Source organism: Juglans microcarpa x Juglans regia, chromosome 7S (assembly GCF_004785595.1).
Source record: "Juglans microcarpa x Juglans regia isolate MS1-56 chromosome 7S, Jm3101_v1.0, whole genome shotgun sequence".
In the NCBI taxonomy this organism is placed as follows: domain Eukaryota; kingdom Viridiplantae; phylum Streptophyta; class Magnoliopsida; order Fagales; family Juglandaceae; genus Juglans; species Juglans microcarpa x Juglans regia.
The window spans coordinates 5295880-5313278 of NC_054607.1; the positions used below are offsets into that span (position 1 = coordinate 5295880).

Consider the following 17399-nt stretch of genomic DNA (forward strand, 5'->3'; position numbering starts at 1 on the left):
GTGATATATACTATTTAATATAATCAAAATAGAATGAAAGTATAGTATATAATATTATTTATAAATAATATATATATAATATATATCTTCAGCGAAATGAGTATAGTACCCATGTCTTAATTGTGATCTGAAATTCATTATTCATATACGGCGAATGATAGTGCTATATCACCTAATTTTTGTTTCGTCATACCTCAATGTATAATAGAATAATAATAATAACCGCACGTACAAATATATCTTAATTATTTTTTGTCATTTTCGTTTCGGTGAAGCATTGTCCTTGTCATAGTTAGCTGGTAATCTGGCTTTATCGACCTACTCATGCCTCGCTAGCTTATTTTCTTCCTTTACTCCAGAGGAATGATGTCCAGATGAAATCTACCGAGCTGTTTTTTTATTAAATATTAAAAAAAAAAGAAAAGAAAAAAAAACAGCTTGATTGGTGCATTTCATCGGTACACCATGCATTCAGTTAACCGTAGCCCAATAACATGACCACAAAAAGAAGAGAAATCCTTCGAATAAGAATATTAGATCAGCAGTACATGTCATTACAAGACAAATGATGACGAATTATTTATGATAAAAATAGACACATTTTGATAAAAAAATAATTATTTTTATAGAAAGTAATCGATAATAAATAAATAATTTTTTTGTACGTAATGTACTGATTCCATTAACATAGCTAGGTAGTAAATTTAAGAGAAATGTTGGACACCATCCTTTAATGTGATATTAACTGATTGTAACTATTTATCATCTTTCATTATTTATCATTTAATGATTGGATGCCAAATAAGAGGATGATCGATGGAATTTATCCCTTCTGTTTGAAGAATCTTAGAATAGATTAACATTCCAATTATGCCTTTTTTCCTTTTTTGTTGGATAATTAATTCTTGCCTTTTTTCATCGTCAATATTATGATAATCTCAAGGTTTTAAAGTACTCTACCTAGAAAGTAAGCATATTTGGATACAGAAATAGTTTCATCTCATTTTATTTTATTTTATCTCATCTTATCATTACAATTTTGTCAAATTCTCACATAAAATATAATAAACAATTCAACTTTTTCAAATCTTAAAATAATAATAATATTAAAAAATAATATTTTAATAATATTTTATTTAACTTATAACTTTCATTTAAAACTATCTTATTTCAATTTACTATGCAAACGGAGAATAAATTAAGGTTCTGGTACCATGCAACAAGGATTGATGGATGGGTTTCTCGAATAATATTGACGATAGTAGTTCGCCAAACACGAGTACTACTATACGTTCCCTTGTTTTAGCTCAAGAAGCTGCAAATTAGTAAAAAAACAACCGTAAATTCACGTTTCCTGTAAGATCTTTGCCAAGTTTGTGTTCAAAACTTCAAAAATTTTCAAATATGAAAAAAAAAAATTGCATTTTAAATATAATTGGATTATCGCCTTTAATAATCCAAAAATTACATTAATTGTACAAACAAATTACATAATTACTGCTTACAATTATTTGATGATCATGAACGTAGCTTCTAAAAAACGATGGAAAATTGAACTTTCCTTATTTTTGAACGGAAGGATAAATATATTTATATATATAGAACATATATATTTTCTCTATTTCATTTATAATAAATATTCCTTGACTTCATGCACACGATGATCTACCTTAGTTCGCCCTTCTGCAGTTCTTTCTAATCTCACCGCTGGATCCAGTGAGGGGTTCAATGTCTCCCATCTTAATCATTGCAGTGATAAAGTCATTGCTGAAGGTCTTAGGATTGTTGCTGTAGGTTTTAACCAGTGAATCTGTCGACCCGCCATTGTACAGTTCTTGATCAGAGTGCAGAAGACCCTTTTGGCCGAGGAGGTTTTTGAAGTACTTGTTATCAAAATGATTAGGGGTTTGGATGTCCAGAGGGGCAAGGTTCTTGCGGCCGCCGGTGTTCCTTGGGCATGTGCTCTGTCTGAGCTTGGCAAATGAACTATCGATGTTTGTCTCGTTATATATGCGGTCTCTGAAAGTTAGACATCTTGTTTGCCCGATCGTGTGACCTCCTGGGATCAGGTTGACAACAAAGTTATACTGCAATATTTCTTTGGCATTTAAACTGTCCAAAACATTTCTCCCATTAGATTCCTAAATAATCTGTATTTATCTCAATTTATCTTATTACTATTTATAAATTTTAACATATAAATTTTATTATTATTCATAAACTATCTCAATTCATTTAAACTCACTAATCCAATCCAGAAGCTTAGAAAGAGATGAGAAAGGCCCCCCAAGTTCTTGAACTTGGTTGAGGCCTGAGGGGATTTTTCCATATATATTTGTTGAAAACAAGAAGTCCAGTAGAAGTTAGCTTAGACCTCGTTAATTGTTTTGATAGATGAAACAAAATAGTTAAGGATGAATTGAGTTAAAAGTTAAAAATTGAATAAAATATTGTTAGAATATATTTTTTTAATATTATTTTTATTAATTTGAAAAAATTATAATAATTAAATAAAATGAGTTGAAATAGATTTTGAACAATCCAGCTCAGAGAGAGAGAGAGAGAGAGAGAGAGAGAGAGAGAGAGAGAGAGAGAGAGAGAGAGAGAGAGAGAGAGAGAGAGAGAGAGAGAGAGAGAGAGAGAGAGAGAGAGAGAGAGAGAGGGGCATACCAGACAAGGCAACCATATCCTGGGTAGAGAGACCTTTGGCTCGGAAACTGCTGATGAGGTTGGTGAGGTTAAATGTGGGAGGAGGGAGGTTGCCATTGTTGGCGTCAGAAAAGCTGGCTGTCTTCGAGTCTCTTCTTCCCACTTTAACAGCCCAATTCGGCCCGCCAAGCTGCAGAAAAATTTCACTACGTTACCAATGATCAGGTTAATCAGAAAGATAACTATAGACATTTTTATCTCGATGTAAGGAAAAAAAAAAAAATGTTTCCTAGGCTATTATATTATACAACCGGCCAGAATTTAACATGTTATCAGAATTATACGTGGTTTTGTAATCATGCATGTGATCTCTATTATTGTATCTCTTCAATTATTTAACATCTTTTTGTCTAGCTAGCTACCATCTAAAACTATTATCTGTCCCACACAAATGTGCCAATCTGCAGTTCCAACGTACGAGTGAAAAATTAGTCATCTCTTGTACTTCGTAGACATGATAAAGATGGAGAATTAACTCACAATTACAACAGAGTCACGAGCAGCAATGGCTAGGATATCAGCACAAGACACCACTCCTGGGCATACTTTCTCTACAGCGGTTTTTATGTCATCGACAACCTTGAAACCCCTGATGGATCTGTTGTTGGGACCTGCTGTCTTCTCGCCTTTGGTACTGGCCGTGTCATCCAGGAGTACCGAGCCGTCACAACCCTGCAAGTGTGCCACGAATAATTAGCATATATGCATGAGACAACGAAAAATACGGTCGTATAATGTTTGTGGTTTCATGAATTTTGGTAACATGACTGAATTTCATTTAACAAACTGGAATGGATGGACCCAAACCCACCAAATAAAGCTGACAATGTTGCCAACGTGGGTGTCATAAAAGACTCTCTAGTCTCTCCCCCATCACCTCGCTTAAATTTTGCATGCCATATGCATGTGCTAAAGCTCTGTTTATGTATGATCAGTCACATACATGAAAGTGCCATTCAATTGTACATCGCACACTTTATCTTCTTCTTCTTCTTCTTTTTTCCCGGCTGAATACAGCACACATAGATCACAGACTACATTTATACCTTCATTTTACTTAATTATAAATGCTGTACCATTAAGTTTAGTATTCTACATGCCAACTTAATCAGTCACGCTAACTAAACCTGATTAATTAAGAAGAGCACAATGCCAATCAACTGATATATATGCTAGCAAGCGTATCTAATTAGAAACTTGGATCTAGCTAAATTATGTTTTACTCTAATTCACTGCAAACTAGAACCGGGTAGATATATATAGACAGAAGAAGAAATTTACATTGACAAAACAGTCATGGAAGTGGAGGCGAAGGAGAGAAGCACCCAGGCGGGGTGCCTTTGAAAGGGCATTTATGAGAACAGGCCGCACCGTGCTGAAGACCTTGGGACAACTTTTAGAGTAAAAACCTGTAGAGAGTTTAGCAGAGGAGCTCCCCGTGAAAACCACAAGAAGCAGGGCTAATGCGACGGTAACATGATTGACAGTGCTCAAGGAAGAAGAAGAAATGTAGGAGGCCATTTTCTCTGTTGATCAACTAGATAAGATTGGGAATTAGTGGCAGTACTGGATGGGCTGTGTCGAGACCACATGTGGGGGGAATTACCATTATATAGACAGATCATACGAGAGAGATAATTGGGAAACTCATCAGTATTGCATGGAATTGGTCTATACCTTATATAAATTAATTATTGAAAAGAAAAGATATTTTGTAAAAGCAACAGCTAGCCATGCAACAGGCCAAGTTTGAAGTTTTATAAATTATAAATGCCTGATAATGATAAAAAGTAATGCAAGCCCGAATAGAAACACGTTTAAATGCATTGAACTGGTGGGTATAGACCATAGATGCATGCGTCAAATTTGTCTGAATTGTGGGGTATCCGAAATTATCCATCAATTAAAGTTTTGGGTTTGTTGATGAGTACACCATATTAAAAAGGATTAGCTACATATATAGACAAATAGGCACCTCGATCGAGGTACGTTGTTCTCAGACAATTAAAAACTAAGCTACAAAGTTGACGATTGAACATAGGCAGTTGTAACAACTAATGATTTGATTCTCATTTATATGAAATGGGACATAATAATCTTAATTACCGGTCCCTAAGTACTAAGTTAGTTTGAATTCAGATGGGAGATTAAATGATTTTAGATAAAAAATAAAAGTTAAGAAAAAAATATTTTTATTTAAGAATTTAAAAAAGTTAAATTATTTATTATATTTTATATAAAAATTTAAAAAAATTATAATGATGAGATTATGATACGAGATAAAACACTTTTCAAATCTAAGTTCTGAGTTGTGACAGACTAATTCCAATGGTGTGATTAGTGTGCATGCATGAAATAAGTATATACGTAATCATGTACTTTTAAAATGTATATTTTAAAATGAGTAATGATATACACATAATACATTATACGATATATTATATAATAATATTATAAAATGAGGATATTTTTATAAAATGATATTATTTTTATAAAATGTTTTCTAAAAATACTTTTCATTTAAAATATAATTACGTAAAATATTATAAAAAATATTAAGTGTAAATCATTTTCCATAGCGCAAAAGGGTCTCTGAGAATGAAGTTAATTACAGTGCTCAGAAATTACACTCGGGCCAGAAAAAGATGGCATGAAAGAATCGCCAACACATAAAACAGACAATAGAAAAGCGAATAATTTGTTTACTTTGTCCCCTTCCCTTCGCCGTCAGACCAACCCCATCTCTCTTTAATGTCGCAGAAGAAAGCGAAAAATCTTGAAACATCAAATTAGACTCTTTCAGCTCTTTATAAATTTTTGGTCTTTTTCTCTTGAAAGAACGTGTGAACGAATTTTCGAGAGATCTGGGAATTTAATCAGATTAGATGAACTAGTCGTAGACACTTAACTGCCTCTTCGATCAGAAATGCATGTAACAAGTGATCCCCACACCACATGCATGGAGTCAGAACAAGGCAAAACGAATTAGAAAAACATGCAGTTTGTTTTTAGTTTTGACAAGTACTACAAATATCGTGTAGTACTTATCGATCATCGCCAAAAATCTTAATCTAACACGAAAAAGTTCCTTAAACCTATGACGAATTATACTTTCCCATGCACGTATTACTAGATCTACTACTTACAAAGACAAATGGGTCTTGCAAGTTGCATGTCGCAGCTGGTTGATTTGTGGTCAATGTTTTCCATAAACTAGTATTGAAGAATTAGGTGAAAGAGTACTTGCGTACTGCTCTACGCAGTCCCCGTATATCTTATCAGAAATGTTTTGGGTGTTAATTTAAAAAGTGTCCTGAATGAGTTTTTTTTAAGTGATTAAGAAAATATTTTTTAATGATATTATAAATTTTTTATTTTTTTAAATTTTTAATGATGATTAAAATAAATAAAATAAACTATTCAATAAACTCATTCGAACCAACTTTTCAGCGGCTGTTGCAGGGCTCATATCTTATTATTTGGGAGCTGACTGAAAGCTTAAAATAATATAATATCCCTTTAATAATTCAACTAACGAGTCCGTAACGACAGTTCCAGATTTAAGAAGCTAGGGCCATATATATATATATATATATTGATGCAATAATTTACAGGTGGATGAAGCAAATTATTATTATTTTTTTTGTTGGAATTATTGGCTATTGATCATGAATATTTCATTTTCTTTCGAGTAAAAATTATAAGAGTAATTAATGAAATTATCAGATTAATTGCCTCTTTCAGAAACTCTTTTTGTTAAAGAAAGGTGATTTTTTTTTCAAGTTTTTGAAACACCATATGATTTAGGCCTAGTATGGTCTAGATAGAGCATAACTTTCATCTCATATCATCTCATTTAATTATCTTAATATTCAACAACTATAAATACGAATACTTTTCAATTTTAAATTTTTAATATTTTCATCTAATTATTATCTAATCATTACAATTTTTTAAAACTTTTAAATAAAATACAAAAAATAATTTAAATTTTTTAAATTTTAAAATAAAAATAATATTTAAAATTATATTGTAATAGTTTTATAATATTTTTATTTAATATTTTTTTATTTCTCATTTACCCAAATTCTATTCAACATCACAACTCAAATTATTTTATTATTATTTACAAATCATTTCATTTCGTATATTCAAACAGAGGCCATGATAACAGTTGAGTGTGAGCGACGACTTTGTCTAAAGAAAATTAGTTAGAGGAATTAATTGCATCTAATTAATCATTTATGAATTGATATATATATATATATTTTTTTGAAACTTCGTTATGAATTGATATTTGACATGACATACAAGACTTATACTTGCATATATAGTTACATCGTTGTCGGACCATTTCTTGGCATACGCACGTTAGGGTTAGTTCCTTATCCTTTAGACTTGGCCACAATTAAGGTCTCGTTTATTTTCAGAAAACATCTCATCTCATCTCATTTTATTATTATAATTTTTTTAAATTTCTATACAAAATAAAATAAACAATTCAACTTTTTCAAATTTTAAAACAAAAATAATATTAAAAAATATATTCAAACAATATTTTATTCAACTTTTTAATTTTAATCTCATTTCATCTCATCTCATCTCTGAAAATAAACGAGCCCTAAGACACAATGAGAAAAATCTATCCATTTATTAATAATCTTCTCGCATTAATATTCTCCCATACCTGCGTATAGATTGGGATGAAACCAATTGCTTTCAAAAAAAATAATTAGCATACTTTGAATAATCATAACATGTTGAAGAAATCTTACCAAGTGCTTGACAGTACGTAATTACGTATAAATTTATAATGATGTATTTGTCAAAGAGTTTTTCAAAAGGTACGAATAAATGATTGGAGTTGCTTCTTTTTGACGCCAAAAGACCATGTACTGTTTAAAATAAATAAATCACTAATATATATATATATATAGGCTGCTATATATATATTATATATACCGCGATAAGATCGACCCGATTATTTTAAGAAAGTTTCCATCAACAATTGTCTTATGCTTGTACAGAAACGATTTTATGTGATTTAATTATTATAATTTTTTTAAATTTTTATATAAAATATAATAAATAATTTAATTTTTTTAAATACTAAAAAATTTAAAAGAAAATTAAATTATAAACGGCCTTAATCTTCATTGATCTCTCACCACAAGTACTATTCATTTCTTTTTATAGCCTATATACATAGCTATTTATCATTTTAAGAAGACATTTTCAGTCGGTATAATGATAGAAGAAAATGGTGAATTGTACCCATCAGGAATAGTCAAAAGTTGATAAGATTCATTCGGCTCTTAAAGTCAGTAGTGTTCAACAGAAAGTATTGAACAGCTTTCTATGGAAAAAGGAGGCCAGCCATGCATTAATCTAGGGTAGCTGCTGCTAGCTAGCTACTTGCAAATGCATTATATATTTAGTCGCAGAAAACGAGAACATTATTATGAAAGAAAAAATTACTTTTATCTTACCACTTTTACCGTTTCATTTCACCGCTTAATAAAAATATATATTTTTTATTTAATGATTAAAAAAGTAATTTTAAATGAATTGAAATATTTTTTTTAAATTATTTAAATATAGAAAAAAAAAGGTGAAAAGAAAAAAACAAAAAAACAAAAACCAAAAGCGATAAATTTGAGCGACTTTCTGAAAGAGGACGGTCCCACGGTTTAGAAGTCCGATCTAAGTTCCGAAAGCAAAGCAGTCATACGACTCATACCTAGGCATTTATACCATGCACGTTCGAGTTGAAAAGTATAAACCTATCCCCCAAAAAAAAAAAAAAAAAAAAATTCACATATAGGGATATGCGATATATTTTCTAAGTGTCTTTCTTTTTTAATTAATTATTGAGATTTAATAAAAATAAATTTATAAATTGATACGATTTTATATAATTAATTATATTAGAAATTTTATATGTGAATATATAATATAATCATTTATCTGATGAGACAAATCTCAATTTGATGTAGTTATTTCACGAATTTCTCAACATTATTACTTATCTGAAATTGTCTTGTTGATTGTGAATTGTGTTACATAGTAAGATACATATATTACTCAAAATGAATATAACAAAATTGCATGCATTCGACCGCAGTACCATATAAAATGGCTCATTAATTTGATCGTAAGTTGCCAAAGTTATCTAATTATAAACGTACGTACCTGAGCCAAAACTCACATGCAGAAAAGGAAAAATGTCCCCAACTTTTTCTCTCTTCGTGCCAATATTCATCAATATTGGCCGACGGAATAGGACATAGACCCTTTAATCAATCATCTATGAACAAGACAAGAGTCCCTTAATTTGGTTGAAAACGACGTTGGTTTGGGGGCACACACAGAGGTGGCCGTTTCCTTACTTGGTCCCCCATCCAAGACCTCAAGTCTCTGGCCTTATAATTGCAGAAGGGCTACAACATTCAGGTGGGTGTACACTAGTGATTTTCTTTTAATGTGAATAGGTCATTACAGATTTTTTTCTCCAATTAACCACTAACACCTTTTCTTCCTTTTGTGTAATACCAAAAAATAAATATTTCTTTACCCTAATATTAATATATATATATATATATGCAGTTGGTAGGGTGGGAGGGATGAGCAATTTGATGAATTAATTAATACACGAGGTTCATGCATGAAACCCAACCTATAAATTAGATAGACATTAATTGCTATGTAAATAAGTTGAAAAACACATAGAAAGAAAATTAAAAGGAAAGATAAAAGAGTTAATTAGAAAGCGAGTACAAATTAAAAGAGAACATGAAAAATTAAAATAACAGAAATTCAGAAAATTATCGAAATCATGCGATTCAGATTCAAAACTACAAATTAAAGATCATTGGGAGACTGATCACATATATTCCATACTAAAATCATGGTTAGAGCAGACTGAAATGAATATATAGAAGAGGTTGAAATTTAAAGCGATATAGAATATATATAGGAGTACTGGAAAGTGATAATTGATCAGTTAGAAGATGAAACTTCTTCCAATCTATCTATACATATGATAAGTATTTATTAACATTAAAAGTCTAACTTAATTAAAAATTTGTATTTATCATATGCTCAAGGGATATATATATATATATATGCCAATTTTTTAAATGGGTCTGAGAAAACTTCATATTAGAGGAAAACTCTGTCATTATCTATCGAACATAAACATTATTGGAACAACGTTTATTTAAAAAAAAAAAAACCTTGGAACGACCTTTTTTGTCCTTGGACTCAATAATTGATCATCTTGTCGGTGACGGTGAGGTGAGGAATATGGTAATCAAAATTGTTGGTTATTTTTTTTGTAAATTTTTTCTTATCGATCACTATTTACCGTCTTATACTTGAAACTGTAAATAGAATTCAGTTACAAAAATATATCTAGACAAAACCCAGAGAATTCCTCTTTTTTGCACGCATAAAAATTCCAAACAACAATATCGGACAAACGTTTTTGTCTCTCGCTCGCTGTTAAGTAACTATTTTGCCATTGCGATTGAATATTGAATTAAATTGAGTTGAGTTGAGTTGAGTAAAATATTATTAAAATATTATTTTTTAATATTATTATTATTATTTAAAAATTTAAAAAAATTAAATTATTTATTATATTTTGTATTAAAATTTAAAAAAATTATAATAATAAATTAAGATGAATTAGAATGACTTTAAGTTCCGAACGAAACTTATCACAATCAATTAGCATTTTTGGGGCGAGGAAAAAGTAATTTTTGAAGGTTTTGTTTTTTTTGTACTTTCCACCTTTTCTCCACCTTTGTAATATTTATATTTCCTTCCATAGATAAAATCAGGATGGTTGCTTTAGCCATTTCTTTTAATCTATCCATTTGCAAAACATAAAGGCTATAAATGTAGAATTTCAGCTGAGCCAAAAAAAAACCTTTTTAGAAAGAGAAACTCTCGCTTCTCTTTAGGAAGTTTATTAATCTTTTTTGTTAAGTGTTTTCACTAAGAGGAGGATGGAGCCTTGGATATAAGTTTATCATCCTCCGTTCTATTTCTTTTTTAGCATCAGTTTGTGTATAAATTTTTTTTTCCCTAGTGTTTTTATTCCCTCATCTTCACCGACCCAATTTTAGTCAGATATACTGCACCCCAGTGACCAACTGTCTCCATGCGTCTCACCCTGCAACGCCCTGCTGATCTATCGTAGATCTACAGGAACGGTGGCAAAAATCTCAGCACAGGATACTTACGCGTGGCTTGTTCTACACGTGGCCGTCACACACTGTCATGCCAAACTATGTCTGATAGCTACACGCGTCATACTTGTAGATTTACCACCTCTAGATCTTTCAAATTTAACTCACCCCATCTCACAATCACCTGCGTGTGGTCTCCACACGCTATCACAAGCGAGCTTGAAGAAATTCAATTCGTTGCAGTCCATCTCATTCAATGCCGATTTTCCTATTATATTTTTACTTTCTCCAATCGATAATTTAAGGAAAGAAATACAGATCTCTTAAGAAAAAATCTCATAATAACAAATTATAATGCACTTTCAGCATCCATCGTCTCCAACTATGATATCATACTTTATACAATTGTGTGAATTGTAAAAAAGTTCATTTAAGATAAATTCTTTTTTATAAGATATGAGTGTAGACCAAATTCTTGGACTCAAAATTTAATTTAATTTTTTAATTTTTTATTATAATTATTGTAATGAGGTGTTTATTGGAATATATTCTTATTCATCTACGTCGTTCTTCATTTTTTAATAAAATATTTGCTTAAGAGGAAAAAAATTTTCTTCATGATATGATTCATTGGGATTTGAAAATATATGCTCACTGTCATGTGCAATAAATAAAGTCGTCCACTTTGATTGGACTTGTCCAAATATCCTAGAAACTACGCAACTAGCAAAGGGCATGCTAGATCCCCGCGAAAAGCCACTAATATATATTTTAAAAAACATTTTAAAAACTATTTAAACATTTTTTTTAAGTTTCTTAATATTAAAAGAAAACAACACACATACGATAGTTTTTCTCGATATCCATTTTCGGTGGGACAAGTATTTTTTCATTAGCAAAATAAATATATAGACATAAGTAATGTTATGTATAAGTTTAAATTGTATAAATCTTGTATATATCTTGTATAAAAAGTAGATCTTACTAAAAGAAAATATGATTTTTACATTTTGTTTAATAAGATCTATTTTTTTATAAAGAAACTACATAAAACTTATCTATTTACATCTTGTAGCTATCATTATTATTTAGATATGCCACACACAAAAGGAAATTAATAGGATTACTATCTTCCTACTACCTATTTATTATTTTTTTGTATTTGATTTTTTTTTTTTTACTTAATCGTTAAGGAAATGACTACTAGTAAAATTATATATTTTTTTAATTTTTTTTCTTAATGATTAAGGATGTTAAAAAATTATTTGAAAGAAAATGATAAAAAATAAATATATTATTAGTAGTAAATAATTAGTAAAAGAATAATAATCCTATCAATACCCTACACAAAAACTCCTTTATTTACACGGCCTTTATTCTTCCACGGGCTTATAAGGATTGAGCATTTATTAATCTCATCGGGCTTTGTAGCACCAATTTTATGTGGGCTTCATGAAATGGGCTCCCACAAATTATGATTACAAGCCCATCTTGTCTCTTCCATGTTGAGCTTAACTTGATGATCCCATGGGCCAGAGGCCCAGAATCTCAACTTTCTCAGCAAAATTAACCCTTTCATTTTATCACACTCACCATTAATTTTCTTCGGTTTGGTGCGTCGGTGGGGAAGGTAAAGCAAAAGGGATTGCAGGATAAGAAACAAGCTTCTGTTTGGATAAGAAACAAGCTTTGATATTAAAAGCCATTGCAGGATCAAGCAATTCTGGATATCAAAGATCAAGCCAAGTTTTAAAACTATAACCTCTGCAGGATCAAGCCAAGTTTTAAAACTATCCTAGATACAAAGGGAATAAAGCAAACCAAACTACTTATAAGGCTAGGTATCAACGGAAAAATCAGGGACAACCATAGAAAGCAATGGATTCCAGCTCGATCCCATATAAAAATTGTGCAAACTTTGCTTAGATAGCTGAGAGGGAGAGTGACAACAAAAGCATCGCCTAGAGCACCATATGTAGCTAAACTATCGGCCAAAGCATTTCTTTTCCTGTATACATTGACCGTATTGAATGTAAAGGAAACTTCAGTTAATTTTCCGGCAATCAGCACGGATTTGGCCACTGCTCCCCGTGAGAGGGCTAAGGTTTCCAATCTTCACCATGGCGTTGGCAAAATCAGCTCTGAAAGTTGCGGGGTTGGTGCTATAAGTGGTGACCTGAGAGTCCGTGGAGCCGCCATTGAAGAGCTGTTGGTCCGAATGCAGGAGGCCTTTTTTATTCACCAAGTTCTTAAAATAAGCATTGTCAAAGATGACAGGGGTTGTGGCATCTAAGGGCGAAAGGTTGTCATCCCCGCCAGTGCTTGGACAGTTAGATTTTAATGATGATGCAAATGTTGAGTTGATGTTGGCTTCCTTATTGATACGTTCCCTGAAGATCACGCACCTGGCTTGGCCTGTTGTATGAGCTCCTATTTAGGAAAATGCAGAAAAGAAAATGATTAAAACGAATCTAAGAATTAAGTGATTCAACTTCAATGAAACTCAGAGCAACTCCGTTACGTGTATAAGAAAACATAGAGCACATTCAATTGTGTGTCGAGTTATGTTTTTTACCTGAGAGAGCTACCATTTCTTCCGCACTGAATCCTTTATTTGAGAAGCCAACCAAAAGATCGCTGAGGTCCATTCCCGGAGAGGGGATTTCGCTGTTCGCTGCTGTAAAACTTGCTGTCGTCGAGTCTCTTCTGCCTAACTGAACTGTCCATGAAGGCCCGCCTAACTGGAGAAAAATTACACAGTACGAGATTTATTTACTAGCAATAAGATACATCCTTTTCAAGATTATACATATATATAAATTTCATAGTGCTGCGGTTAACAACTGAACTCTATAGAGTCCGGTTTCAAATTCAGGATCCATGTTTTGTACTTCGAAATTAATGAGGCTAACTCAATCGTAAAACTGGTTCTACAAGAGATGATAACATACCCAAGATCTTGTGTACAGATAATATGAGATTATTTCTCAATACTATCAACCAGTGAAATAATATCAATATCATGTTACCATGCTAGGATACCATTGATCCTGTTAATTTTACTTACTGCAACAACAGAATCACGGGCTGCAACAGCTAGGATATCTGCACAGGAAACAACTCCAGGGCAAATACTCTCCATTTGAGATTTGATGGTATCTATTACTTCAAAACCCCTTAAAGAATCTGCATTTGGGCCGGCTGTCTTCTCCCCAGTGAAACTTGAAGTGTCATCTAATAGAACAGATGCATCACATCCCTGTTTGCGCCACAAGAAGATCTATCAATGGTAATTCCAATACGAAATCTGCTATATATATGACCAGTAACAGTAATTTAAATCCCAACTGCAACGAATTATGGTCTATACGTTTACCCTTAGATTTTACAACAATTGCATGTAATTTGGTTTCGTCTAAAACTTCATGAAATATAATGTGTCTGGAATCTGGATTTGTTCAAATACTCAAGTAATCAGGTTGCATGCATATAAAATAGCGCTATGTACACATCTCTATTAAATCAATATGCAATTTGTCATTTTTGTTCTTCTATCTTAATATTTAAATATATGTGTTTAAATAGAATTACAAAAATGATAAATTACATGTTATTTAGGTAAAACTGTATGGTGTAAGACTTCATTGTAACATGTCTGATAGAAATCCATGCATGACAGATTGTGCACGGGCTGATGGAATATCACCTGGTCAACGCATGCTAATGTGGCAGTACCACATCAATCTATGCACGCGGGGAGTTCGCGCACCAAGCATTATTGTTTCAATAATTAAAGGATATAATCAATATGCTACTAGAGTTTGAAATATTAACATTGTTATTGAAAATGGTAGGTACGTCCATACTGAAAATGATTTATTTACACCTAAAGCTTGCAAGCCCTTTATAAAAGTGAGATCTATTGTAAAAAAGTGTAATCAAAATTCTACTTTGATAGGTCACACTATTTTTTATGAATGAGTACTTTGCACGCCTTAAATCTATATATGCAACCACATATATATATATATATATATATATATATATATATATATATATATATACACAAACGAATATAGCGTGCGTGTGTGAGTGCAGAGTGAAAGCTCATGTGCGGGTCTGTGTTGTATGTATGCAAAAGAAGAAAGAAAGAAAGGGAGAGAACATGCATTGACAAAACAGTCATGGAAATGAAGGCGAAGTAAAGAAGCCCCCATTCGATGCTCCTTGACCACTGCATTGGTAACTGCAGTTCTAATGGTAGATAGAGCTTTCGGGCATTTTGTTGCATAGTAATTCGAGGATAACTGGGCAGAGGCTCCACGAAACAAAAGCAAAAACGCAGAGAAGCAGAATATCATGTTAAAGTGATGTAAGCTGTGAACTGCCATATTAATTTCAAAGAAGAGATCAGACCACAGAGAAGTAGAGAGCTTGTGATTCGTGTTCCTGCATGCATGAAGCTGTATTTATAGCGGAACGCTATCTAGCTACTTTGGACTCTTAAATTACTTTCATATGGTCTCAAGTCAAATACCTTCAAAAACTTCGAAACGGACAAATAGGGAAGGACATTATCCTACGCATCCACTAAAATTGTTTATGTTATCCAAACCCACCATACATATATGTGAAAAAATAACCTACTTCATGTGCGCGTGCACATGAATATAGAAAATTTTATAAACCATACTTACATCTTACTTTCATTTCATTATGTAAAATGTGACATTTTTATCACTCTTAAATGATCTTTTATTTTTTTTAAGGGACTTAATAGGTACAAACGGTTTGGCGCACCAAATCGCATACCATCACTCACATAGCTTTTTTTATCTAAAAAAAAAAAAAAAATTGACTCGTCTTTTGTCTCATGAAAATAACTTTCATCTTCAATTTCTAATATTTTATTAAACGGATACCTTACATTTAACATTAGTGCGCGGTTTAGTGTGCAAAATCGCTAAGACTTTTTTTTTTTTAAGGAATAAATATAAAGGATCATCTAAAAGTGACAAAAATATCATATTTTATATAGTGGGATGAAAGTCTAGTTTGTAGCAACATTAGTGTATTTATATACACTATATTTCTGTCTCATTTTCATCTTATTGTATATGTTGATCATGACGTTATCTCTAGAATTGATCGTTTTTCTTTTCTTTTCTTTTTTTTCTTAAAAAAAAAAAAAAAAGCCAATCTAAAGGTTATGGGCAATGTCACATTGTAAAATAGAAATAAGATGATTGTGCAGCATATAATATTTTTTATATACAAATATTTTATATACAAATATTTGATAGAATGTAGGAAATTAAACTTCATATATATACATATAGTTTGCATAATAAATCAAGGGTAAAAAACCAAGGGCGTGGCGATTATAGCTGCTTTTGACAAGTTTAGCGGTAGGTAATTACCTTTTGCAAATCGTGTGTGAACGTATATAAGTAATAGGAATCTAATTAGACCACTATACATGCAATAGGGCGCGCAAGCAAAAGGGTAACACCATCATTTATTTTATTTATTGACCTCTTGCAACTATCTTGATTTGAAGCCATATTTTGCAAATTCCCCTAACTTTAGAACCTTCCCACTACTCTTTACAACGAAATTATTCAACAGCTTGAAGTGGTTCCTTATTATAAACAGTGTCTAAAAGGTTCATTGTAGGCTAATTGCTATAATTATGGATTTAATGGTGGTCATCATCACGTCTGATGGAATATCTGTTCAAAGTTTTCTTCCTTGGAGACCGCATATTTGGCAATTTGGGCATCTAATCTAAAGTAAAACCAAGAAAGATAGGCATGTTAGCATAATCATGAGTTATCATAAGCTTGGGGTCGTCGCGTTTGAACTTTGAACTATAGGACCTAAAATCTCAGTTCTTAGACACTTGGACTAGTTTACTCGTTAGGTTTCTTGTTCTGAGATTGGTTGACGTTAACTTTATTGAATGGGAGATTTGATGGATCGAGTCTCGGTAGGCGATGGTATTATAGAAAGGATCGAGATTCATATTCATCGGGTTCTTATTATTATGTTTTGAGTAATGCTACTCATGACCATCTCTTTTAGTATCAGTTTTTCATCATTTCATAATGTAGTATTTAATGATTAGAAATTTAATGATTGGAAACTATTGTTTATGTTCCACTTGTGGGTCAATCATTTTGTTAATGGCTAAAAATCGCACAACAGCCGAAATGGAATAAATAGTCATATTCTAGAGCTCTTGTTCTTAAGTTGAAGGCAACCTTTGTGTTCTTGTCCTAGTTGCTTCGCCATCTGGAAGAAGTCCTCCTTTTATCTGATCTGATCCACCTTTATTCTGGCCCTTGGGAGTGGTGATGAAGTAATGTTTTACGTCTTCTCTCGAGTGTCTGACCTGCTTTTTCCCTCCTTTCTCTTTTTTCTCTTACACCTACTTTCCCCTATTGTCTCCTCATCTGATATTTGCTTTTCTTTATCCCTCTTTATTTTTTTCCT

General features: G+C 31.9%; 2 protein-coding genes across 2 annotated transcripts; both read right to left on the reverse strand.

Annotated features, from left to right (window-relative positions):
- Positions 1-1423: 1423 nt before the first annotated feature.
- On the reverse strand, positions 1424-4230 carry LOC121240433 (peroxidase 4-like). Its single transcript, XM_041137884.1, has 4 exons — positions 3991-4230; positions 3190-3381; positions 2671-2839; positions 1424-2059 (listed from the first exon to the last, which is right to left on the reverse strand). Exons 1-4 carry the CDS (start codon positions 4228-4230, stop codon positions 1671-1673), a joined length of 990 nt encoding a protein of 329 aa, XP_040993818.1. The 3' UTR covers positions 1424-1670.
- An 8344-nt stretch (positions 4231-12574) lies between these two features.
- LOC121240436 (cationic peroxidase 1-like) lies at positions 12575-15336 on the reverse strand. Its single transcript, XM_041137886.1, has 4 exons — positions 15074-15336; positions 13972-14163; positions 13480-13645; positions 12575-13334 (listed from the first exon to the last, which is right to left on the reverse strand). The coding sequence occupies exons 1-4, from the start codon at positions 15293-15295 to the stop codon at positions 12949-12951; spliced, it is 966 nt and encodes a 321-aa protein (XP_040993820.1). The 5' UTR covers positions 15296-15336; the 3' UTR covers positions 12575-12948.
- Positions 15337-17399: the final 2063 nt, after the last annotated feature.